The 24,934-nt window shown below is 43.5% G+C and overlaps 1 protein-coding gene across 3 annotated transcripts in view; it reads right to left on the reverse strand.

Moving 5' to 3' along the window:
• Positions 1-24,934, reverse strand: part of SHROOM3 (shroom family member 3) — a 115,861-nt gene that overhangs the window by 60,467 nt on the left and 30,460 nt on the right. For 2 of the 3 annotated variants that reach the window (XM_080408012.1, XM_080408011.1), the window contains exon 1: positions 1-24,934. This exon is cut by the window's right edge and continues 3,896 nt beyond it. The exons of the other annotated variant lie outside the window; for it this stretch is intronic. In XM_080408012.1, the coding sequence (XP_080264138.1) occupies positions 1-125 (125 nt within the window). In that variant the 5' untranslated portion in view covers positions 126-24,934. 3 annotated transcript variants of the gene reach the window in all.

The following is a 24,934-nucleotide window of genomic DNA, read 5'->3' on the forward strand; positions in this document are numbered from 1 at the left end:
CTCCTCAAAGCACCGCCATCCGTTCCCTGATGTGTCCCGGGAAAGGTCCAGCCCCGCCATCCCATAAATCCGAGGCCACGGGGCTGTGTCGCGGGTGCCGGGCTGGCACAGTGAGCCTGCACCATCGCAGCCTCCTGCCCTCGGGGGTGACTCTCACCCGCCACAGCAAGTCAGGTCAGTGCGGGGCTGGCTTTAACAGCATCTGCTGTCACCTACCAGGTTTGCTTCGTGCAGGACATTTAATCAGCAAATGAGACATACTAAATTAATTTAAAAGCTACACGAAGCTGAACAATTGTATCTCATGTAGGAAGATGACAGGCAGAGGCGAGATAAATAAACCCTTCTCATTTCTCATAGTTACTGTGAATAAAGCTAAAGACACCCCAAACCCATTCAAGCTGTGGAATTAGTTGTGTTACACACAGGGGAAGGAGTTGAAGTAGGAATTTGTGCTTCTAATGTCCTGTTCCTGGCTGGTATAAAATGCACACAGTGCTGTTACTGAGCCAAGCTGGTTTATGTCTAGGCATTAAAGCTGCCAGACTTCATGTCGTGGAAGTCTTCCTGGCTTAAGACAGCAGGATTTCACTTTCCTCTTCCCAGTGATGACAGATTTTGCAGGTGAAATGAAATAGGTTTCTGCTTTCCCTCCCTGCCACTTGCCATCCACCTTTTCCTGCCCTTTTGATGCCTAACACCTTCCTCTCCCTTTCTGCCCTGTATCCTCCCTTAGGACACCTGGGGTTTTGTCTGGTAGCTGTCTCCTCTCAAGAGGTGGCTCCACGTTCACCCTCATCCTTTGGATTTGCACATGGACATGAACACAGCACCTGCTCCCCACAGGGCAGCCTTTACCACCACCCCACTGTGGGCTGCTGGGAGCACCAGAGCCATGCAGAAGGAAGATGACAAGTCTGGGGGGGAACACGATGCGTATTCACTGAAGGAAAGAAAATCCCTTTTGACCCCAAGGAGGTGACTGAGGGAGATGCTGGAAAAGCTCCTCTTCACAACATGAGTTACCATAACAGATCTTTCACCCAGGAATGTCCAAAGGCTATCAAAAAATACCCCTATTTTACAGAGGGAGAAATTAATATTTTATACAGGGAGGAAAAGGGATATGCCCTTAATTCGAGTGGGAAAGGATCCCACTTTCCAAGGCGCTTGTCACAAACGGCTTCCCTGTAGCCGTTTATTCACTCACTATTAAGCTATCATAAAACATTACACGGATAGCTTTATTTCAGTTCATAAGTAACTTATTCTGTCTTGGCTTAAAACGGTTCCTGTCGGTTTTATTTGAACTAACATATTCTACTCCCCAAAAATAATACAGGTGGCTTAACGGCCTTTTACATGGATGCATCTATATCAGGCTAAATTATGCTCAGTCAGTGCTACTTTTATGCTGACATTTCTTTACCTGCTAACTCATAATCACCAGCCTAAAATGCTTAATGCTTAGCAGGATGTGTAAATCATAAAACCTGTGATAAACTAGAATGCGAGATGCAGAAGAAACACTTGAGGTGATGTTACGAAGGCAGTAAGCATTAGTCATGAGTCTTAATTATGAAACCCACCATGAAGCCACACTTCTCATAGCAGAGTTAAGTACCATTTCCCATATTTTTTTCACTTGTGCTTCCTAGTGAAAAATATTTGCCTCTATAAAATCTGGCCTGCTATCACACAACTGGATACAGCCCTGGTTTATGATGACTCTGAGCACACTACACAGTTAGCATGGCTATCACAGTCAGATTTCCTTCAGGGGACAATAACACACGCCTCCCATGCATGTGCCTAAAGGGATGCGCCATCAAAATGGGTTAATAATTTTAACACCTCTAAATTGCTATCTTATGGCATGAAGGTCAGTTTTTGGAAGCAAGATTAAGCAGCCTGGTAATAGCGGTGAGGCAAGATTACTCAGGTGATGGCTGCCCTCTGGTTCCCTTTCTGGACAAGGGTCCCCTTCTGATCTGAACCAAACACACACATTGCCCAGCTATAAAGCCGACCACTTTACCCACAGGCCAGCATAACCACCTGATGCCAGCAGAACTACTGCTTGCAAACGTTATTCAGTTAAAAGCATGACTTTTGCTTTAATTTCTTCTGAGTGTGACTTCTCTCTCTGACCTGAAAGCTATGTGGAACACTGCATTTTCCCACACCGGTATATGCAGGATATGTCAGGATTGTCCCATTAGGTGCCAGATGGACCCACAGTAATTTGCTTCATGAAATGATTCCAGATGGTTGGGGTTTTTTATGGAGATTTTAAAGGCTTTAAGCGTACTTTGCATCTTGGCCAGCAACTCTGAGAGATACCAAGTGGTAGTTTCCTAGAAGGTACCAGGCAATGAAACAACGTCCTTTCTTGGCATGTAAGCATAAAAGCTTATGAACATTGGTCCTTCTGTGATAAAAACAACAGCAAAAAATTACGATCTGTAGCATATATCTGAGGCTCCCCATAACCCTGGAGTATTTATTTAAGTATTATGTACTTATGATAGCACAGGTACTCACCCTGAGGCAGATGACAGGCAGTTAGTCCCAGCGGGAATTAACTATGAGAGATCATAACAAGCACATACTGCTGACAAAAGGAAACCTTCAACCTAACTTCCAGCCATGCTGCCCTGGAGCGATGACCACAGCTTCCCTTCTAGACTAAACAGGCATGGGTCAGGCAAGCATCCAGGCTGGGGAGCTGAGGTGCTGCAGGTAGCTCTGGCTGATGGACAGCCACATTAAGAGGTGCTCAGTGTCCACAGCTCACCTTGTTTCTCTCCTGCATCCGCGACACCACTTACATTTCAGGTTAGATGGCGGTATCTTTCTAAAATGCACAGACCATTCTCCTGCAGGATACAGCCAGGCTGTAGGGGAATGTGCTGACCCCCTGCGCCAACACTGGACCAGTGCCCTGCTGAGTGGTGATGGCAGTGTCCTAGCCAAGATGCCTCACTGGCCTTACACAGCTAAACCCATTCTGCTCAATCTAAAGCCACACTCACATCTTGCTGGTGATACTGGGTCCTCGCACCAAGTGCCAGCTTGGAAAATTGCACTTTGGCCTTTGTGCCATTCTCTCCTGATCCTGCTTCAAAAACGAAGCAATTTTTCACTATTTGGTTGGAGGAGCCCTGGATGGCATGCTGTTCTGTATGTGTTTAAGCAGCTGCTGCACCACAGCTGCTGTCTGTGCTGGCCAGCAAGCAGAGCAGGGCCACCTATCTCACACAGCTCAGCTCTCACTGAACTACCTCCATAACTTTTCCCAGCAGGGATCAGGCTAAATGCTGAGCCCTTCAGTGCTTATTCTGAAAAGAAAAGCCCTTCCATTCTACCAAATGAAAGAATACATATAACAAAGAATGATTTCTCCACCAGGTGACTCTTGTGACACCACTAGCAAATGAAATATTCTGCAAGGAGTAAGAATCAGGGGGAGGACTCAAAAGGTTGTTTTTAACATTTCTTGCAGGATTTTGGTTTCTTACTTGGTGTTTGCTTCCAATGGCAGTTTAATCCTATTTAAGCACAAGAGTAGAGGTCACACAGTCTCCCTCAACAAACTGCAATCATGGGCACAGTGGGTTTTCATTGGTTCTGCTGGTGTTCTCACTGCCTTTAAAAATGTATGTCCTTTGACTTAAAAGAAAAACTGAAGAAACCAGAGCAGGACTCTCCTGTGCCCAGCTGGCTTTCTGACGTGTTTCTCCCAATTGTAGCAAGTTGCATTAGAAATGGAGTGAAACATGGCAGAGCCGGATATAAGCACGTGTTCAACGGGTGCGGTGAAGACCTTGCCCATCTTACTGCCCCTTCCTGCCTGGCAATGGCAGGAGTCAGATCGAAAGCAGGCAGACAAGTTCATTTTAGCTCCCATGTCACAGTGAACACCTAGTGTATACACTGCTGTCATCGGCCCTGGAGCCTGCCAGCTGGATCTGCAGCAGGGGGAGACAGCCTAAGAAAAACTTGTGTACACACCACCCTAGCAAAAACCATTTGCTATGTTTGCCTTTGGGAGTAAATGAAGACGCCCTAGGGCTATGTTTGCACCATTCTTGCAAATAATTGTTGGGAACCGGTTGCAGGAGCCATCACAACTAGAGGTCTGGATGGTCAGGAGAGAGCTGACCCATGGTTGTGATGATTTGGGGGTCAGGTTACAGCAGCCCACTTTATGTTGCCATAAGTTTGTTCACTGTCTGTGGCCACTTTGAAATAAATCCTAGCATTCTGGTCAGTGAACCACACAACACCAACTGCACACCTTGTGAAATGCAGACTGGGGGCATTTTGAGGGGCAATGAGGCTTTCCAGCTATTACCTGCTTCAGTTCATGACACTGATGGACTTGGTAATGGGGTTGGAAGAATAAACACAGCATGTTTCCCTGAGCTGAGGCTGCTCTGTATTAGCAAGATCAGTGCAAGTACACAGTAAGTGGGTACAACTGCCCTAGACCTGCAAAGCACTCCCCCTTTCCCATGCATTTTGCCAGAGATGACAGGAATAACTGTGCTGTGGGGAAACAAAGGACTCGGACATTCATCTGGGATATTTTTCTCTTTTGCTTTTTTCTAGTCACCTCAAAAAAGCCCTCCAAACCCCCAAATGAACAGCAAAAAAATCCAAAGGGAAATAAATATGAAGAGACTCATCAGAGGACCAGCAGCAAATTAAAGAAAGATAAAGGCTAACTGGTAGAATGAGAAAGCCCAGGTATCACACAGAACATAAATGCTGAGTACATCTTTAGGAGGTTGCATTCAGCCTGATGCACCTGAGCCCTGCATCGCAGCAATGCTCAGTGGTGCCAAACCCTGCAGGAGCCAGCGCTCCTGCTCTCCACCTCCCTGGCCCCAGGCGCGCTGGCGCCTGGATGCCAGGTACGGCCATGCTCAATGAACAGTGTGCTCCCAGGGCACTGGATAACCGGAAAAACTTCCTTCTTCCTGTTTAAATAAAGCTGCTATGTCTCCTGTGAGGCTGGGGAGTGCCGCATGCCCGTGTGCCCTTGCCACGGCACTGGAAGAATGGCATGGCATTGGAACAGCACAGAGCCCCGTATCCCTGCGCTCCCCTTCATCCCATGCTCCCCTGCCTGCCCGTCCTCTTTGTTTCTTGCAACACGAGCTGCTGGACACAGAACTGAGCTGCAGCTGGTTCACAGAAACAAACCAAAAAAAAGATCTTATTTGAAGGATGAAAGGACAATATCAAATGCCCCAAAAGGAAACTGTCTTGTGCCTCTAATTTATGTCATGGGCTTGCTAGCCAATGCAGATGCCAGGCTACAGTAAATTTGGACAGGTTTGTGCATTTGCTCAGGCAGCTGGTGTGAAATGCGAGACCTGTGTCACGTTTGCTGGTGGAGGAAGGGAAGGCGTGGGACGGGCAGAGGAAATTAGTTTTTGAAATAAGACATGGGCTGCACTGAAGAAGGATGATTTACTTTGAGGAGCTGTTTGTGACCTACTCACAGACCATGAAGAGGGAGAGCAAGGAGGGGCTGAAGCCAGGGCTATCAATCAGAGGAGAGCAACACTCCAGGGGAGGTTCAGGTTTTGCAAAATGTGCCCAGTCACCTTTCAATTTTGCAAACCTGAACCACAAGTTGTTCAGAGCCAGGACTGTTTGAATCCAAGCCCATGAAGCTGGGGGAAGTTTAGAGAAGCTCCCCATCTTGGCTCATCTCCAATTCAAATCAGCTCCTGGAAGGAGAGGAGGTGTTCGGATAAATATCAGAAACTGCTCTCTAATGGTGAAGGCCATTTTTTACAGTGAATAAAAGTGATTTTTCTTGGATCTCTCTTACACTGCTTATCTCAGAGTGAACTTAAGACAGATGTGCAAAAAATTAAGAAGTGAGGAAGTCCAAACCCTGCAGCAATCCATTATTGAATCCATTATTACATTTTCTCATGGAAGCTTCTCCCAAATAAAACTAGTGAAAAATTGGTTTAAGATTGAAGTGAATCTGAATGCAAGAGGTTTGTAAGGAAGTTCACAGTTATGGGAAATTCAGAAAGCAATTACATATTCACATGTGCTTGCTCAGGAAAGTTAATTCTTCATTTCAACTATGCTGTCCTCTGCAGTGAAACTTTCTAGGTTATGTCTGTCCCTGAACTTTTCCTCAGTTCTTGGTACCGCAGACACTGTGAGCACCACTTTGTGAGTGGAGATAGCCCTAAGATATAAATGATGATAACAATGAAATCATAAAGAGGAATCAGAGGAAGGCTTCTTAAACATATAATGGAGACAAAAAGGGCAGAAAATAGATGTGTATGTACTTTTCCTCTAGCATCCCAGAGAGGTGAAAGGAAGACGGAACAGCAGTTTTCTCTTGCTGTGAAAAACTTTCTCTTTCCTCCTGAGCTACTGACAAGCAGATTTAGGGAAAAGAAGAGTTAAAAAGGACATTTGTACAGTGAAGAAGAAAAGGAGGAGGCTTTGAAGACCTAATTAACAGACTCTGTCCCAAGTCACTTCAGTTCAGCTGCATCACAAAGGTCTGACAGAGATCCATGGGACCACAACAACCTGCCTAAGAGAGTGAAACACTGTAAACAAAACCACTAACTCCAAAAACCCACCCCCCTCCAAATTCAGGGGGCTGGGAAGGGGAGGAGGCTGCAGCTGAAGGCCTGTTTTCCTGCTCACTAATAAATTTAGTTTACAGAACCTTTTGTGGGTCCCTTTTAACGTTGTTTGTTGATTAAAGCAGCAAACAACAAACTTAGCTTTAATTTATGCTTCTTTTAACATTTCAGGCTTGGGGGGGATGCTTTTTATAGGAGTTAATGAGGCAGAATAGGTTCTTTATGGGGAAGATATTTTCTCACCAAATTAAAACCTGTATTGAAAATAAAATAATGAGATGAAGGTGGCTTTTCTTTCAGAAGTAAATAAATCCTGGAGTAGGAAACTTCTCACGCACTTGGAACTGTCCTTATCGGAGAGATCTGAGAACAGCAGGTTCACGGGATGTTCTCCCTCTCTCTTTTTTTTTAATTTTGCCTTCCTCCTTTCACCAAGACAGTAATAAAGCATTATTTGCTGAAAATGTGCAAACAGTTCCAGTTCATGACAGCGTGGAAACACTGGGAGTTCAGTAAAAGAGAAAACGTCTCTTTCCCCTTTGCTACAGCAGAACCATGAAAGCCCATGGCAGGGACTTGTCTCTGCCATAAGCACAGGGGTACCCCAGGCAGGCAGAGAAATGGGACACATTGTGCCATTGTAGACACCCATGCAAGTCTTAAAGTAGCTCCTAGCAGAATCCCATGTAAGAGAACACTTTCTAAATTAAAGCTTTCTTGCTACCTCAAATCTACTGCATTTTGCCAGTCTGGTGTAGCAGCACAAGCAAAATCAAGTACCTGAGTGGGCAGTACTGGAAGCTACTGTGTGACACCAGCAATCAGCACAGGATGTTACTAATTAGAGACAAACAGACAGAACAAGGTCCCTATGTGATAGAAAAGCATCAATCCTGGTTCCCCTTAGCATTGGGAAAGAAAGCCTTCCTTTCATTGCAGGCTACAAGCACACTTCAGAATGATAACCCTGTTTGTCTTCACCGGAAAGGCTGTATAAATGCAGGGCTCACAGGTGTAAAAACTGGTTGGTGCAGTCTTTGCCCTGTATGGTGCTCTAAATGCAATTGCACTTTTGGAGTAATCTATTTTTTCAATGAAATGTCAATATTTTATCTAGAAAGATGACCACCTTTTGGCCAATTCATTACCAAAAGGCATTTGAACATTTTTTTTTTCTAAATCATCCCCACTTTATGGGTAAGTAGCCTGCTCTGGAGCGCAAATATGGTATTTTCCTTTCCATCTTTTGAAATCTGTAGACAAGACACTGTAAGCAGTCTACCGTTTCCCTCCAGATGCCACGAGCTTTGTAGCACTGGCAGGAATGCTGTCCTTATCCCTCTGCTGCTGGCAGGCTGATCCAGGACAGGTAAGGCCAGTGCACCTGCAGCCTGTGGAAAGGTGTGGCCATGCCCGTTGCCTTATGCAATCAAGCAACAAACCACCTCAAATTTCAAAGCAGTTGTAAGACCCAGCACAGTCACAGAAGAGTATGAATGGGGCTGTTTTCATATCTCTTATGCAAATGTCTGTTAGCACAACAATGTTATCCGTTGTTATCTGCAAACAGCAGGATTTTGTCTGGCTCTTGGTCTTCCTCCCTGATTATGGAAAATGTATACAAAGTACAGTCAAAGAAACTTGAGCCAACAGACAGCCACTCCCTGTGAAACCACATACTGCAGGAATGAGAAAAGCAACTCAACAGGCATCAAAAAGTCAACACCCAGGGAAATACCAGCATTTGGTAATGGCTTGGGAAGACTGGCCCCTGCAAACCCAAATGCTGGATGTGGCTGACCTGCAAAGCAGCTGTGTGTGAGGGAAAGAGAAATCAGTTAGAGAATGGAAAGACAGCTGAAAAAAGAAATTACGTTCTCTTCTTTTGGTTCGTGAAAGCATAGCAACAGTGCACTGGCATTAGCTATGGCCAAGCATCCATGGAGAGGCATGAAAGCACTTCAGAGGGAGGTGCAAAAGCAAGGAAAGCATCAGCAAATCTCTGAAGAGAAGGCCCCAAAGGCAGGCAGGAAGAAGATGTATCAAAAGGGAGCAGAGTGCCTGCATTGAGCTGGATAAGGCTGCAATATCTAAAATATGCAGCAGAAAGATTGGTAAACTGTGAGACTACAAAGTGGCAATGCAAGAGACACGCAGGTAAGGGAAAGACACTCAAAGGGCTAAAATCATATAAACTGGACAAAAGCATTTCCAGCTGTTGCATTCTGAAGGGTTAGGGGTAAAGCTTCCTCATGAGCTTCCCTCCTGCTCACTGCACACCCACCCACAAAGTGCAGTCTGAAATTCTCCAATACACTGAGCATCACCTGGAAATGTTTCCCAGGCTCTCCTGTTGGAAATGATCATCTAAATAAAGGTAAGATCACTCTTCTCAGGTGCTGTGGACATGATTACTGATCCAAAGCTGCTGAAGTGAATGGAAGACCTTATGCTGAGCACCTCAGTTACGACTGCTTCAAAGAAAGGTGCAGAGCACTTACAATTTTCTTTCTAATTAAGAGCTATGAACTGGACTCCAAATCAGACAGCGTGAATCAGCATAATTTCTTTTTTTCCTCTGTCTCTGGTGATGCTGGAAGGGAAAACCCCTGTGCTGACCTTGCTGGGTAAAGTTCCAGTTGTCCCAGTCACGAGGGAGAGGCTGCACCTCACTGCAGATACAAACCGCAATAGCTGCACTGTGCTGTGGGGCAACAAAAATGGGTCCCCAGGCTTATAAACACAATCCTCCTTCTTAAATAGTCTCGCTTTCAGAGACAGGTTGTTTGACCTCGAAATGGGATTGTAACTATAGCTGCTCAAAAATTTACTACAGACACTGGTTCTGTTCAATGAAATGTCAGCAGGAAATATGTACTGATTCACCTATAAGGTTAAAAATAAATTGAACTGTTTTCAGGTTTTTTTGAATGAAATCAGAATCCTCCAGATCTCCCTCTCAGATGAATAATTTTGGTTTGGTTTGGTTTTTTGTCACTGAATCCTCCCCCTGTTTCAGACTTTGAATCTTTCTTTCACTGGGTTTTTTTTACAACCCTCCAGCTGTTGGTTCCTCCACGACATGTCCCAGTCTCACCCAATTCTCTCTTCTGTGGTCCTTCTAAACCCTCTTGTCTTCAAGAAAGGATGCAGCTTTTAAAATGAAACAGACTTTTTATTTGTTTGAATTGAAATGTAACATATTATCACCAGCAAATAAGCTGAAGCAAAATTGTTTTAACTTTCTCCTACATGGATTGGTTCTGCAGTGCTACAAATCATTCAAAGAATTCAGCATTCCATAACCTCGCACACACAAGGCACACGGGAAGGTCACCGCACCAACTCTGAGCTGCCACAATTCTGCTTCCAGGATAACTGCAGCTTTGCCTCTATGTGCCTTGGTATCTTTCATGAAAAGAGAATCCCAGCTTTAAGCTACATCTTAAAAACCATGTTTTAAGCATCCTAGTAGGAATGAAGAGTCTGAAGTATCTGAAATGAGAATGCAAACAGGTTTCTACAGGAAGAGAGAGGCTGTTATTTTGGAGAGCAAGCAACTGCTATCTAAATGAGAAACTAATGCTGGAGGCCTCTAGTACAGCCCTCCACCTTGAGTAAATACATGTTGTGTGTACAGTACTTTTGATTAGCTTAATGAGCCAATGGATGTCACTGTTGCTCTACATAAACCAAAATGGGAAATCAAAAACGATAATTAAAACAAAATAAGCTTATAGGAGAGTTCCCAAGGGCTTACATTTAATACTCCCTAACCTGCTGTGTCCTGGGTAGGTTGGACTGCTTCTTCAGGGGCTCCGTAAGTGCATGTCTAACGTATCATATTGTTAACTACAGAGATAAGGTCAGGCTAATAGCTATGTGTAAAAAGGAAGGCTATTACCAAAGCTAACAAAGATGCAGAATGGAAATCAGAGACATCCGTGTACAGACAGACAGGGCTTGCAAAGCAGGCAGGCTATCAACTTCTGCTCTACTCCACACTCCACCACTCCTGCAAACTGCAGCCTAAGCGAGAGGGAACACTCCCCAAAATTGCCCCAAAGTCTGAAAATCAGGGTAGTTTTTTTACTTAGATTTTGCATCTTGAAAGCCTACAGTACACACTCTCTTGTAATATTTGTGCAGTTGGAAAAGCAAACTGCACAGCGTCTCTGGGTTTAAACAACAGATACAAGGGCACATTTCCCAAAACATCAAGCAACTCATGTGTCCACAATTTTAACAGGTCCTGTGTGATTTGGACTGTGTCTGAAAACTGCAACTTGGTCATTTGAATGTGAAGCAGCTGTTCAGACACTGAAAAATTTCACTCATGACTAATTATTCTTGCCTTTAAGGCTTATCTAAAGCCCGATTTTTCCAAGCAGTTGCAAGCTTCACAGTTCCTCTCATTTTACCACTTCATTTGCAATGTCTCCAAAACCTCAGCAGCAAGAAGTATTTGTTGATTAGTTTACTAGAAAGGATTCAGGCTTGTGCAGCATGATGCTCACTGCTAGGAGAAACTAGGTCACCAAGAGGCTATTTTAGGGATTGCCAGGGATGCAGCTGCTGTATTTCTAGGTCAGTGGTCACTTCTACTTTAATGGCTTTATAAAGGTTTAAAAAACAAATGGAGTTGTTCTTGCATGCCTATGTCCAAGTCAGTAGCCTAACATTTAATGAGAGGCAGTTTTCAGCTGATTGTTGTTGTTTCAATGAGGGGTAACTTACACCAAGTTACTGACAAAGCTCAGGGAAACCAGTAGAGAAAGGCAGAGCCACCAGAGCACAGAAAATATGTCCCATCCTTATGCATTTTCCTTTATAACATCTTCAAGGTGAGGAAAGATACAAGTCTGCAAACAGCCCCATCAAACACAGTACTTGGCCTCCAACTGTTCTGTTGCAGCTGCTTGTCTGGGGAAGTCACAGAGTGCGCTGCCCACAAGCAAAGCTGACTCTTATAAATTCTCTGTGAGTCCATGGCCTCCGTACTGCCGATGAAAACTTCTAAAATTTTAATCTAGCTAATATAACCATCTTCTCAACTGCATCACAACCTCTGTGGGCTCAGTTTCATATTTATTATACACACCGTGTCATGTTCCACGTGTAACATGCCCTCTTGGTTTGCTCTGCCTAAGCTTTGTTCTTCTTTACAAGCATGTTTTTGCTGCTGCCATCTCTTCTGCCGTCTCCATCAAACTCACTAAGAGAAGTGTAATCGAACTTAAGCAAGGAACACTGACTTATCACCTAGTAATCTGCAATTAAATACAGCCTGCACAATTCTGATGTAAGCTCGTGATGATGAGGTCTCCACCCCTTCTGTAGCTTTTGGCAAGATCCCAGCACACTGACAATCAGGCCTGCAGGGTCACCATGAAGTCACCAAAAACAGAGATAAAAGTGTTCAGCAGTGTACACGAGAGAAAACAAAGAAAAATGCTTCGAAAGGTATCAGAAGTGTGAAGCTCCTGGTCCAGATCTAATTCTGTTAAAATATGGGAGCTGTGATCTCAGTTTCACCATATGTACATAGACTCTACCTCTGTGACACAAGCTCAGGTCAACTGGAATTCGTTTCCTGAAAGGAAGAATATTATTTAATCAATAGGGAAAGACAAGTGCCTGAGGTTTGCCCGAATTTAATAGGCTGGGATGCCAAAATATGGTTGGGATCCCTCAAAGTCTGGTAAGAAGAATAATTCAATTTCTTTTACAAGCCATTTCACAAGTAACCATTGTGCAAATCAATAAAAAACAAAAAGAGAACCTCAACTGCAAATAATTTAGCAATGGGAGCACAGCGCAGCTACAAGCCAGAGAAGCGAAAACCTCTAAGCTAGCAAAAGGTAGATCAAGATTTGCAAATTATCATCACCAGGTTTGTATGTTAAGTATGTTCTTATAAGAGATTTCATGTGCCACTCAACTGCACAGAACCACTGAAACACATTACTCGGGTCTGCTCTCCAGCAATGAATTTGGTCTGAGACATTTTCAAGATGCTGATTAAATTATTTCATTTATGATCCTATGAGATCCCAGAATAGGCTGAGCTTGTTTATGTCTCTTCCAAGAACAAGAATTCTGTGGGCTGCTTATCTGTAAAAAACAGGAACAAGCCTGTGGTAAAGCCTGTGTCATGCACTGCTGGTAGTTACTGTTTATGCTCACTTTGAGGACACAGAGCTATGTCACAGTACGATGACTTAATCTGCTCTACCCTGTTATTAGTCCTCTATGAGACATCTTACCAATTACTTCCCGAAATGAGAACTACATTTACCATATGCATAAAGATACACTTTAATTTACCTTTCATATTATTTTAACTTTCAAAACCTCCAGACTAAAATTTTAAGTGCCTACATTCCCTTTTACAGTTGGATAAAGTTTTGCTTCCCCTGTCTGAATCAAGTCACTTTCTGCAAGTCAACAGGTCTAAAAGAACCTTCTCCTGTGCTTATGAACACAATGTCATGTATAAATCTTGTGGTTACACATTATTCTGAAATTATGGAGAACAGAATTTGTTCAGCTACTTCTTCAGACTGAGGGATGGAGAATTTGGCAAGCACTACTTGCAACATGTATATGCAAGGATCTATTTCTGCCCTAATTAGGTCAGCATTACTTGGTGAACTCTGGCTTGGAGGCTTTCTTCCCCCCAGCACTGTCCCAGGTGGTACAGCAAGGCATGGCTGGCAACAATTTCCTTCTGTTCTTCCCAGGCATCCCATGGGAGAGCTGGGCCCATGCTCTGAGCACCGTGGAGGTGTTCAGCATTACATGGTTTCCACTGAGCCACTATCCTTCCTAGGCCGTCTCATCCACAGGCTGGAGGCGTGAGCTCAAGAATGCCAAAGGAAAATAATAAGGATGTGGCCAACACCCTGCAAAAAAAAGGCGAAGGCTCAGTTAGAAAGAAACTGCTTCCTTTAGCATCAGTCTCTAAGGAGCAGTTACAGGTCTTGCCACTTTGTGCTGATGGATTTTTTCAGTTGTTTTGCAATGGCACTTTCAGAACCTCCCCTGCCATTTCCCACCTGTTATTTATCCCTGTGCTCTGACAGCTCTGACAGAGGGAAAAGCCCTTTGCTGCGGCCGCCCAGGCAGCCGCTCAGCATCACAACACCTATGCCATGACACCACGACATCAGTCACCTTGTGCTATCACACAATTAAACTCTTGTTAGCTTCCATCACTGAAAGAAATTGTGGTTGATTTACATGGGAAGAGGCCAAGTACAGGAATTCACACTTAACACTTAAAAGTAAATAACAAAAAAGAAACACTTGAATCTCTAAGCGGTAGAGAATGACTTAATCTAGAATTGGGTAAAACATCTAAAAACTTAGATATTTAAATAAAAACATCTAGATTTAAGTATGTCTAAGCTGCAGCTCATGGTGATTTCCTTGGGAGTGTCACAGATATCAAGTATTTCTGAAAAGCCAAGCCAGTTATATTTTAACTCCCAAACACCTGGACCCCAAGAAAAATAATCACGTGAACAGTGACAACTTCAAGAATCACATAGTAATTCAAAACTATATGGCAACAGAGCTCTAAAGAGTGACCATTTAACAGCTGATCAGTAGCTACTGACAAGTCTGTGCCCTCAATCTGCTCTCAAGAAGAGAGTTCACCCTACAAAATACCTCAGAGCAATTTGCACCAAATACGGTGACACTAGCAGGCAAGTGCCCTGGTGCAAAAGGAAGGTGCCCTGTAATTTTATAAGGTCAAGACTAAATTATAAGCTATGTTGTTGCTATAAAGCAAGGCTGCTCCACACCTGCTATCGTTAAATCCTAATTCTTGTTGGGCAAAAATACTCAGTGCCACCACGGTCATTTCTGCTTCTGTGCAAAGGCAAAGCAGATTGTTTTCTAGAATCAAATACAGAAGATTGCAAATTCAGTCTTGGGTCTGGAAAACAGATCTCTCTGCAGTCTCTAGCACTTCAACTAACTACTGAATCTCATACCCAGCCCCTGAATAAACAAACCAACAGAAAAGGAGCAAATATTACGCACTCCATATGACTGATGATCAAACATGCAAACCAAGTGAGCACAGGACTTGTCTGAATGACCCAGTGCCTACCTGTGATTAAGCTCCCAGTGTGATACGATGCTGTTCTGATCAACGTATCATCTATAACAATACATTCAACAACAGAAACATACATTGTCACAATACAGAAACTGTATAGAGTCTTTGCAGGGACTGAGCATGAGACAGATGAAGAAAGCAAACCAGCCCATTGACGGCACCATTCACAGCTTGCTGCTTAGCGGGCCTGAGGTAGGCTAGAACTGCTTCATAGAAAAATGTCATCTCCTATGCACAGCTGGTTGTATCAGCATAACAGTTCCAACTGTGTTGACCTATACAGGTTCATGCTTAAAAGAAGAATATGACACAAAACAGAATGAGAGGTGATAGCAAAATGCAGAGTCCCTGCTCACCATGTCTCTGATTGTCCAGTCCCTCACAAAACAAAAGAGACAAAATAAGTAGCAGTGAATTGCCTTCAACTGTCACCAAAGGGAGCAAAAATTGTGATGATAGATGAGCAAGCCACAGCAAAAGGCCTACCAGGGAACGCTTTGCAAAAGATCTGCTGTGCCCAAGTAGAGCATAAAACACCAAACTGACTATAAAAATTGCATAAGGTCAATCAAACCCGTGGAGCTGAGGTACGCACCGTCGCGAAGTGGTCCAGAAGGCCAGGATCTTCTTAAGTGCATGCAGATTTGACTGCATTGTGAGCTCGGCCAGGAGGCTGTTCTCAACGAGAAGGGTGAAGTACCTTCACCATCAGTGCTGCAGATTGTGACGGGGAAGGTGAGGCAGCACATGGGAAGGCAGGCCAAGGGCAGGAAGAGAGAAGGGGCCAGCCTTGCTCACCCTTTTAACAGGCAGGCAGTAATAATGACAGAGCTCTACTCGCCAGCAGTCAGACAGCCATAGCTTGTTGTATGTTCACATTGCAATAATTGCCATTGCTGCAGGCGCTGAGCTGATGAGACAAGTGTAAAGGAGAGCAAGGTGGCTAAAACAGGGAAGGAAAAGCAGAAGAGATGCAAGAGGGAGAGTCTGACTTGTTTGTTACCCCTTAGAAAAGCGCTGCCATCTGCTATGAAGCTAATGGCAAGCCCCACGTTTTAGTGATCCTGAGCTATCAAAGCTCAAACAGATCAGTGATGCCCCACGGACTTGCACAAAGGAGCGATGATTTATCCCAGCCCTATATGGACACTTCCTTCAGAGCCTGAAATGTTCTTACAAATAACTATAAAAGCTCCTATTTCAGTTTCACAGTGGAGTCATGCTCCTTGGGAAATGATAATAAACAGCAGTTCTCACATCTTTTCTGGTTTTGATCAACTACCCTGTGTGATCTTTAATACTCCTGAAGAGAGATTGGAAACAAATTTTACTGCCAGTTTCACAACCACACCTACAGGTGCTCTCAGCCCAGCCCTTATGTTGGCAACTAAAGGCCGCAGTTGGGCAATAGCCTGGTCTTTCCTGGTTCAGATACAGCCTCCTCAGATACTGCCTCTTTTCCTCTAGCAATGAGAACCAGTCCTGGGAAAGTCCTTTGCTTCCTGCCGTATGGAGTGATACTTCAGGGCTGACAGCTGGGGAAAAGCTGTTGTCACATGCGTGCCTCTCCTCCTCTGCTGCTGCTTCTTCACCTGCCCCGGAGGGGAAAAGAAAGAGATGAAAAAGGCGGGGAGCACTATGATGAAATTAATATGGGAATCCCAAAAGAAATGACAGAGAAACCACAGAGAAACCTAGGGAATCCTTAGGAGAAAAGGTCACCTTGTTGAATCATATATGATAACTTTTCTGTGCATATTTTGTGCCATCCTCTCAAATTAAATAGTTTTCTCATAGAGGGTACTATAAAACTTTTATGAAAAGGGTTTCATTCCTTATTATATTGTGAAAGATAGTGTCTCAGTTAGGTCCATCATGCGGGATCCATCCACATTAAGTTAAATAAGATTTTCCTATAAGATAAAGGCATTTTTGCCCCACTTCTGTTTCAGATCCTGAAGAAAGCAGGAATTGTTTGACCTGTCATATAGATAGGGAAGCTGAAACACTGTTAAATTTATAGATAAAGAGCTTTAAAAAGCAGGTGCCCAAATTCATGGCCTGAGTTTCAAAAGCACAGAGCAGTTTGCAGACCCCACTGACTTCAAAGAGTCCTGCCCAGCCATTCACACAGTTTTGGAAAGGAAGGAAAAAAGATAAGGATCCCTTCTGATTGAAAGCTTGGCCTGTAGGTTAGGGTTGGGATGGGAAACACGGCTGAGCAAAATGAAGGTGCAAGCATGTTACAGGTTTGGTGCAGGAGCTCACTGTAATCCACCAGTTTACCGTAATCCACTGTGCTTCCTCTGGGGGGAACATCCTCATTTTCCCAAGTGAGCTCTGCCCTCCCTCTTGCTGGCCTAGCAGTGTGTATTTGCTAAATTTATGGTTATTTTCCCCTCCCCATGCAAGGGGTCTATGTCTTCTCACTCTGTCAGTAACAGGAGATCAGTCTACCTTGAGCTTCATTAATGACGTGCTGAAATTTAAAATGTTTTCATTAAAGACTACACAAGCAGCAGGACAGTGCTCTCCTTTGATCTTCAGCCTGCTCACACCGCTTCCTGCCCTGCTCCTTCCCTGATCACTTCTGATACTGAACTCCTCTGGACGTCCCAAAGAACATGCCACCAGGAGGACCAGAAGCAAGGAATGTACCAATAATCCCACTCCAAAAACAATATATCCACTCAACATCTCTAATTACAGACAGCCAGGCCAGACTCACAAGTCTTGTGCTGGAGACAGGAATGTTTTTATTAACATTTGGTCACTGGACTGCCAGGTAGCCAACTGCTCTGTAAAATCATCCAAGTATGGTTCCTCCCTTCCCACCGTGTACATCTGTGAAGCTGCTAACACTGAAAGCAGCTACACCCTGGATTAAAGATGACTGTGGATGCCTTGCTAATACTTCACAGCAAGATGGTTTTCTGCATGGACTTCCCTCAAACACCGTGGGTATTAAAAGATTTTCCTTTAGAATTTGTCTTGATTGGACTAACATCGTTTGTCCACACATTGTGAGACCCCACAGGGGCTCTGTGTAACACTGTAATTAAACAGTAAGACACGATAGGGCAGAAATGATGGGGTATCCATTCACATCTCATATCTCAAATATAAACCCTTGTCAAAGGTACTCCCAGAAGGGAAATGAAATGTCCTGTAATTCTTGCTCCATGGTCAAAATTTGCGAGCTCCCATAAAATGTGGGAGGAAAAGCAGGATCTGACCCTGCCACTGGCTTCAGTTCAGGTAAGTGGGCAGGTTGATGCTAATACTGGGCATTTCTGAGCACATGCCACTCTTCAAAGTTCATCAAGCCATCATTTCTATTATCGTAGAGAAACTCTTATGATGTCAAGTAACAAGCAGTTGCAAAGACAACTGTGATGCTGAAAATGAAGTGTGGATCTTCACACATGTGACAGGACAAAGAAATACATTGTGTGACTCCAAGGAATTAAATAAAGCCAGTTAACAATGATCGAAGCAACAGCACTCTGATCACAGGGAAGATGGCTAAACATTTTAAGGCAATGTAAACTTCCTTTTATTGCAACATAAAAGCTGTCCTTAGCTTCTTAATCTGAATTATTCTGCCTGCAGAAAATACAGTCAGAGTCTGATTCAGACACTTCTTATGGTAAGAAAAATTGACCACGATCTCTTATAAATGCTGTGACATCTCTTTTTCAGAAGCATATCCTAGTTAGGCAAACATATCAGGGAGCACTTTCATCAGTATTTTACATGCAGCTAAAATCTTTCTATTGCTTAACGGATAAAGCATGGGTTATTATAAATACTGATAGCAGTTGAGTTACCTGACCAAACAGAAGACACAAATTGTCCAGAAACTCTGGCTAGCTACGAAGGAAAGCTGCATTAGTTAAAAAACTTTCAGCCACCCTCTTCCTTTTAATGCTAAAGCAAAAAGATTCTGAATAAAGGGCAGATGACTGCCTGCAGGTCTTGGGTGACCAGCTTCCAGCTGGATCGAAGCCCCTCGGAAACTCCTTTCACCTTGGTCACTGGGTTTTCATATAAAGAACTCACTGCAAAAAGAGCTCCTCTTGGCAGATTTCACCTGAAAAAAGCTACTGACTCAATGGCCTGATAAACAGAAAAGATTGAGGGAAACTCAAATTATGTAATTTATGATAGTTGAGATCCTCCGTATTTCTAAAGAAAAAGGGACATACTTACAGCACAATTTTTCACTCAGTTATCCCACATGCAAAGTAGTTCACTCTTGTCCAGCACTCAGGATCCTTGTGTAGCTACGTCCCACTTCTAATTCTGATGCAGCACAGAACAGGAGCATGATCTTTCTTATCAACCTCCTCCAACACCCTGTCACCCTGAACATGGAAAGAATGATCAGCTTCTACTTTTCAACCCTAATTTGGGACAGTGCTTGAAGCTGGCACTGGCTGTTGAGCACGTTCCTACCTTCTGTGCACATGCTTAATTTGCAGTATGAGCTGAAGTCCACTGTAATAAGACTCACACACAGGCTTGGCGTGATGGGGAGGCTTACGTGCTTTCCTGAATGTAGGTGGCTGAGGTGTCTGTCTGACTGGAAAGGACTGTGACCCCACTTTCTTTGTACAGAGATCCACTCAGCAAACTGGGTTTGGCAGCTTCAAAAATCATAACCAGGTGGAAAATTGTATTTTTCCTTCTAAAAGAAAATCAAATGTTTGCTGAGAGGGCATAAAGGTTCCTCTCTAATATTCTACCTCCTTCCACCACTGGTACAGTAAAATTCTGATTCTTTGGAGGCAAAATGACTTCTGAAATGATGGTATCTCGGTGGCAAGCAACTTGTTTCTTCCAAAGATCAAAAACAGTTTTCTTTAGTCACTAGATCTCACATAAATCTTTCTCCCGTAGAACTGTCTACTTGGATGTTGTATTTTGTTTAGAACAGTGATACTGATAGATCTCTGCAAGCTCCTTCACCTCTTGCAGAGGTTTAATAATGAAATGTGAAGCTTCACAATGTCACATCAAGTAAGTTCTTCACAAGTTCATTTGATATCATACTCTAAAACTCCTACTAAGATCTCTTTGGTAGCTTTCTTCAGTCTGCCTTATTGTCATTATGACAAAATTTATGCAGGAAAAGGTTCCACGTTACCTGTCACTGCCAAGTTTTTTATGTTTAAAGCAAATCTGGGGGAAAATGAAGGCAAGTTTGTATTCATCGTTTCCAAGACACAACACAGGAAAGCACTTACGTTAACCTGAAGTGCATGCCTAAGAGCTTTGCTTAAAGCAGGACTGTGATTCCTTCTGCAAGTATTCATACATAACTGATGTTGCATTAAACTCCTGTCTGTTAATTTGGCGTAATATTAGCCATGAACCCTCCTGTTTCCTGACAGCAGAGATGCTGCAGAATGACCTTCGGCCATGCTGGCAGGAGCTGCCAATGTGCTGGTAAGGTTCATGAAAGGCAAAGTCAATGTGTATGATGGGGGTTTGGCTGCTAAATGATCCTGTTCCAAAGTTTTCATGTGTTCTAAGAGGACGTTTCAAGCTAAAAAGTAGATACTTTGTTTTGAACAGAAGATGATGATTGTTTTCATGAAGAAAGCCAGTGCCATCCAAGCACTGCCATGGGACTGGGAAATGACACCATGCTGAAGATTGCTATTCAGCTACCAGGTTTGGTCAGGTAACATCTCTCATGATGGCCTACCCCTTCTCCCCAGGCAGATAAACTGTGGCGAAATGTGTGACATAACATCCCATCATGAAACCCAGGCTTCTAAAGAGAGTGGAAGAGTGACTCACCTAGAAAGGAAATATTTTGGCTTTTAGTCTCCAAATTTCCATGTCTTCCCCTGCCCCCCCCTTCCACAGGGATTGAGGGGACAGTTTTCACTACACCTTTCACAGATATTCAGCCGTGGTGTCTTGTTTTGCTGGCTGGGTGCTGGCCTGCCAGACCAACCAGTGTTACTATTTATTTACTGTTGATAATAGATAAATAATGTTTACAAATATAACAATGTGAAAATGCAAGTTCTCAGAGCCTCACCAAGGAAAACAGCCCACTTCCAAGTCTGAAGTTTTTCAGAACTAGGGTTTTGGTTCAGTTCTGGTATTTTATTTAATCCATTAAGGAAAATTATTTATTTACTTATTTATTTTACGTTTGGACCTGTGACTGAATATTTCCAAAGTTCAAAACTGAAGCTTTGGATTTCTACCAGAAGTGATGCTGGTCTTGTGAGCTGGTGCTGGGAGCAGAAATGCAGCATGTCATCACTGACACATCAATACTAGCAGAAGATCCTTCTGCACAAGAAATGTAGTAAAAACTAGATAAAATGAGAGTATTTGCAGTGGCCTGGATCTCTCTTTGCAAAGGCCAGATATTCAAGGTCTTATTATCCCCTAGCATATACTATATCAAAGGAAACAGACATGTGATGCACACAATTATTTCCCATTTACTCCGGAATAAATGAGAACAGAATCGGACTTCAAAGTAATTGCTTGAGAACCGTTAGTGAACTTTCTCCGTAAGTCTCTGTAAAACCCTGAGCCACCCATCATGCATACGGTATTAATTTGGGATAAATAATGCAGAGCAAAGAAAAAAAAAATCCCAAGCAGTCAATCCACAACATTCCAGAGCTATTTACTGGGTGGGTTTTTTTGTCATTTTATAGGGGTTTTAACAGTTTTAAACACTGTCCTGCTTGATTCATTAGTTTGGTCTCCAGTCAATGACTGGAGGTTTTTACAAGCCTAGCAAACACTTCACTATTATATTATTCTAACTCCAGCTATAATAGTATAATAGTAGTGATTTCTGACAGTTTGATAGCTGCTATATATACAGAACTGGGGCTTGGATTTTTTTCCTCTCCTCCCCCCCCCCCCCCCCCCCCCACCTTTTTAGTGAGAGCCGGGGGAAGGCAGTGACAGTCAATCTCGTCATGTGCTGATTTGTTCTGCTGGTGTCTCTTACCCTCCAGCTTGTCAGATGTATTTTTCAGCATACACTAAAAAACTACTCAAAACAATTCTGCAGCGTAAAAGGTGCAGGCAGCAACTTTCTGCCACTTTTCAGGAATTGCCATTACTGGGAATTCTCATGCCCCACCACCCACCCTGAGTAACCTTCATAACAAAACAGGGCTGAATGCCTTCAGAAATGATTCAGGTCAGAGCAAATGTTGCTCATGTTTTATCACCCGGGAAACTCAGAAACTTTCCAAGAATGAAGTTATGGGAGCTGGGCAAGCCAGGGAGCTCTAATGTACTGTCTCTCACAGACAACAAGGCCTCAGTGTCAAAGCAACAAGACCAAGGGCAGAGAGAGCGCAGAAGAAAGCCACCCTGAGAACCTGCAGGACACTGGTTACAAACAGGTGGCTGAATACTAAAGAAAGAGACACAGAGAGAACAAGCAGCAAGACACAGGCATGAATGGAATATATTTTACAGCCTGGCATGAGGAATTTAAGGAATTAAGACGGTTCTTTTTTTGTTTCCCAGCCTAGCAGAAATATTCAGGCTTTAATTATCTCTCGTCTTGTTGATGGAACATAAATCCCCAAGAATTCCCTTATGGGGCACTCTGCAGTCTTTGACTTACCTGACACCCAGAAAGAATTTGATTTTGTGCCTGACATTGCTGTCAGCAAATAAGAGAAACTGGTGTTAGAGGTTTTAGCCTCCTTTGTTGATCTTGGCTTGCACAGTTTGAGGGCTTCAGGCAGATTGGCATTAAACAAAAAAGTGCAATGTGCTTTTGCCCTAAATTCCAGGGTGCTACTCTGTGACAGGAGTGCCGGCAGTCACCTTGCTCCCTTCCTCCAGCACATGGCCTCTCTGTCCAAGGGCTTGATTCTGCAAGGCTGCGTGTGCTGTCCCCACACCAGCATGGGGCTAATCCAGATCATTTCAGTGGAACTACTCACATTCTTAAAGCTGATCATGATCTTAAAAGCTTTGCTGGATCAAACCAGAATATTTGGCAGTGCACAGGACTGAGCCACTCAGGAACCACTTATTTTGGTGAGCCTTCCTATCAAGTCTGCTGATCACCTTCATGGCAGCAGCATGTGCAAAAGGCATTTCTGAAGTGATTTGCTTGCACTTTGCATCGCACTATAAACTCCTGATCGCAGGCAACATGCCCTTTTGCTTGAGCAGTCCAACAAACATCCCCAGTAAGTGACAAAGGCAATGAAATTATGAGTGGAGCAATTTCCAAACTCTGGGACAGGTCAGAGCCAGACTGAAGTGTAAATCATGCATTTTCAGCTTGCCTTTAACTATGTCTGTATTTGTGAGTGAAGTGAATAAAGAAAACCTCATGACCTCCAGGCCTGGAGCAGCTCACTGAACTTAGGGACTCACCATGAAAGGCATGTTGCAGGTCTGAGCCCAAGGTGAGTATTAACATCTTCAAGACTCTTTAGCTCAGGTTTCAAGGAAAATCTCTCTCTAATTCACCTTCTTTGAGCCCAAATGGGTTTAAAGACAATGTCAGGTGAAAGATCTGCAGGGAGTTAAAGCCCTTATTGTCTGTCGGTCTGGCTTTAATCCCCCAGCTGTGCAGAATGTGTTTTGGTCTTTGCTCTGGAGCTCTCTCTGTTCTAACCACATTGCATGAGCTATATTCTGCCCCATTTGCTCAGCCTGTTTCCTCTGCTGGGGTCACAGGAATGTGACCAAGAATAAATCTATCAGCTAGAGAGAAACCTTCTCTTTACATCTCTAAGGCCTGATGCAGTTTATGCACAGGATTTAAAGCAACTCACTCTGTTGTTCCTGTGCCCTCTGGCAGTCCACATTCAATACAGGAGCCAGGTTTTATAGCATAAACAAAGCAGGTTGCTAAATAATTGAGCTGACAAACTGGTTGGAAAGGTTGTGCTTCTAATCTGGCAAGGAGGCAAGCTGGTCCCTTGACCTCAAGAATAAATCCTGCCCTTACTTTTAGGGAACAGACATCACAACTGTCCTCTGGTCCTACCGATGTGTCAGGTAATAAATGTAGGTGACCAATATGTATGGCTCTTAGAGATTAAGGCCTGAGACATCAGGAATCCTGCCTGGCTTAACCTTAAAACACACAAACTAGCAGTCAAGTAACTGCACTTTTTTTCTATTTTTTTTTCTTCCCCCTCCCCCAGACGTGGGCATAAGATGTGGGGATAGTTCCTGAGGTTCCTCTTCCCAGCATCTACCCCGTTCCTCTGTTTCTTCAGACGAAGGAATGAACAAGACGTTGTGTATCTTCTTAAAGGAGGAGGAGTCACTAAAGCCAGTGGCAGAGCTCAGGAACCAGGAAGGGCACCATGGCTGCGCACCATCCCAGTGAAAACTTCCTAAAAGTAATCACTGAATGTTTTTCCTGGAATACTCTTATAAACTTTACTCATTCCTGCCTTACAGAAACATAGCAATGTACCATCTCCCTCCAGCATGAACGGTGATTGCTTTGTTCAGCCAGCAAGCAATCGCAGCAGCTATTATATTGTACTCTTCACTTCCCCGGAGGGAAGCTGAAATGGCAGCAACACTGAAACATAAAAATCTTCTCATCAAGCAAATTTTATCCTTGTTAAATCCACCTTTGAATGGTAGCCCCTAAGAGCAAACATGGGTAAGGAACCTGAAATGGGACAGCATGAGCTCAGAGCTGGCATAAGATTTACACTGGAGTAATTTTCATTAAAAAGATAAGATCCTTCAGAATTCTTAGGCAGCTTATGGTAACTATGAAACCCTATTCAGTCTTTAAAAAAAGCCATTTGATACAAACTCTCGTAAGTCACCCCACCCCACCCCAGGGGTAAGTCAGATGAAAGATGTCTGCCCATCAAGTTCCATTACAGAAGATATTTTAATGACTTTGAAATTAAAGTGAGATCCTCTTACGTACATCTCAACTATGAAAAAAAAAATGCTTAGCTCTTAGGTCTTTTCTTTAGGAAAAGGTAAAGCACAAATCCATTGCCACCCTGGAGATGAGTGGCAAAGCTGGGAGTGGAATGGGGTCTCACATGTCTAAATCTAATGGAAAGATGAATGATCACTTCAGAGCAGAGGAAGGCTGCAAGGATCAGTTATACCACCTCTGCTGAGTACAGAACTGTAGCTACTGATGTCTTGTCACCAAACAGAA

The sequence above is a fragment of the Falco punctatus genome (genome assembly GCF_963210335.1).
Source record: "Falco punctatus genome assembly, chromosome: 1".
In the NCBI taxonomy this organism is placed as follows: domain Eukaryota; kingdom Metazoa; phylum Chordata; class Aves; order Falconiformes; family Falconidae; genus Falco; species Falco punctatus.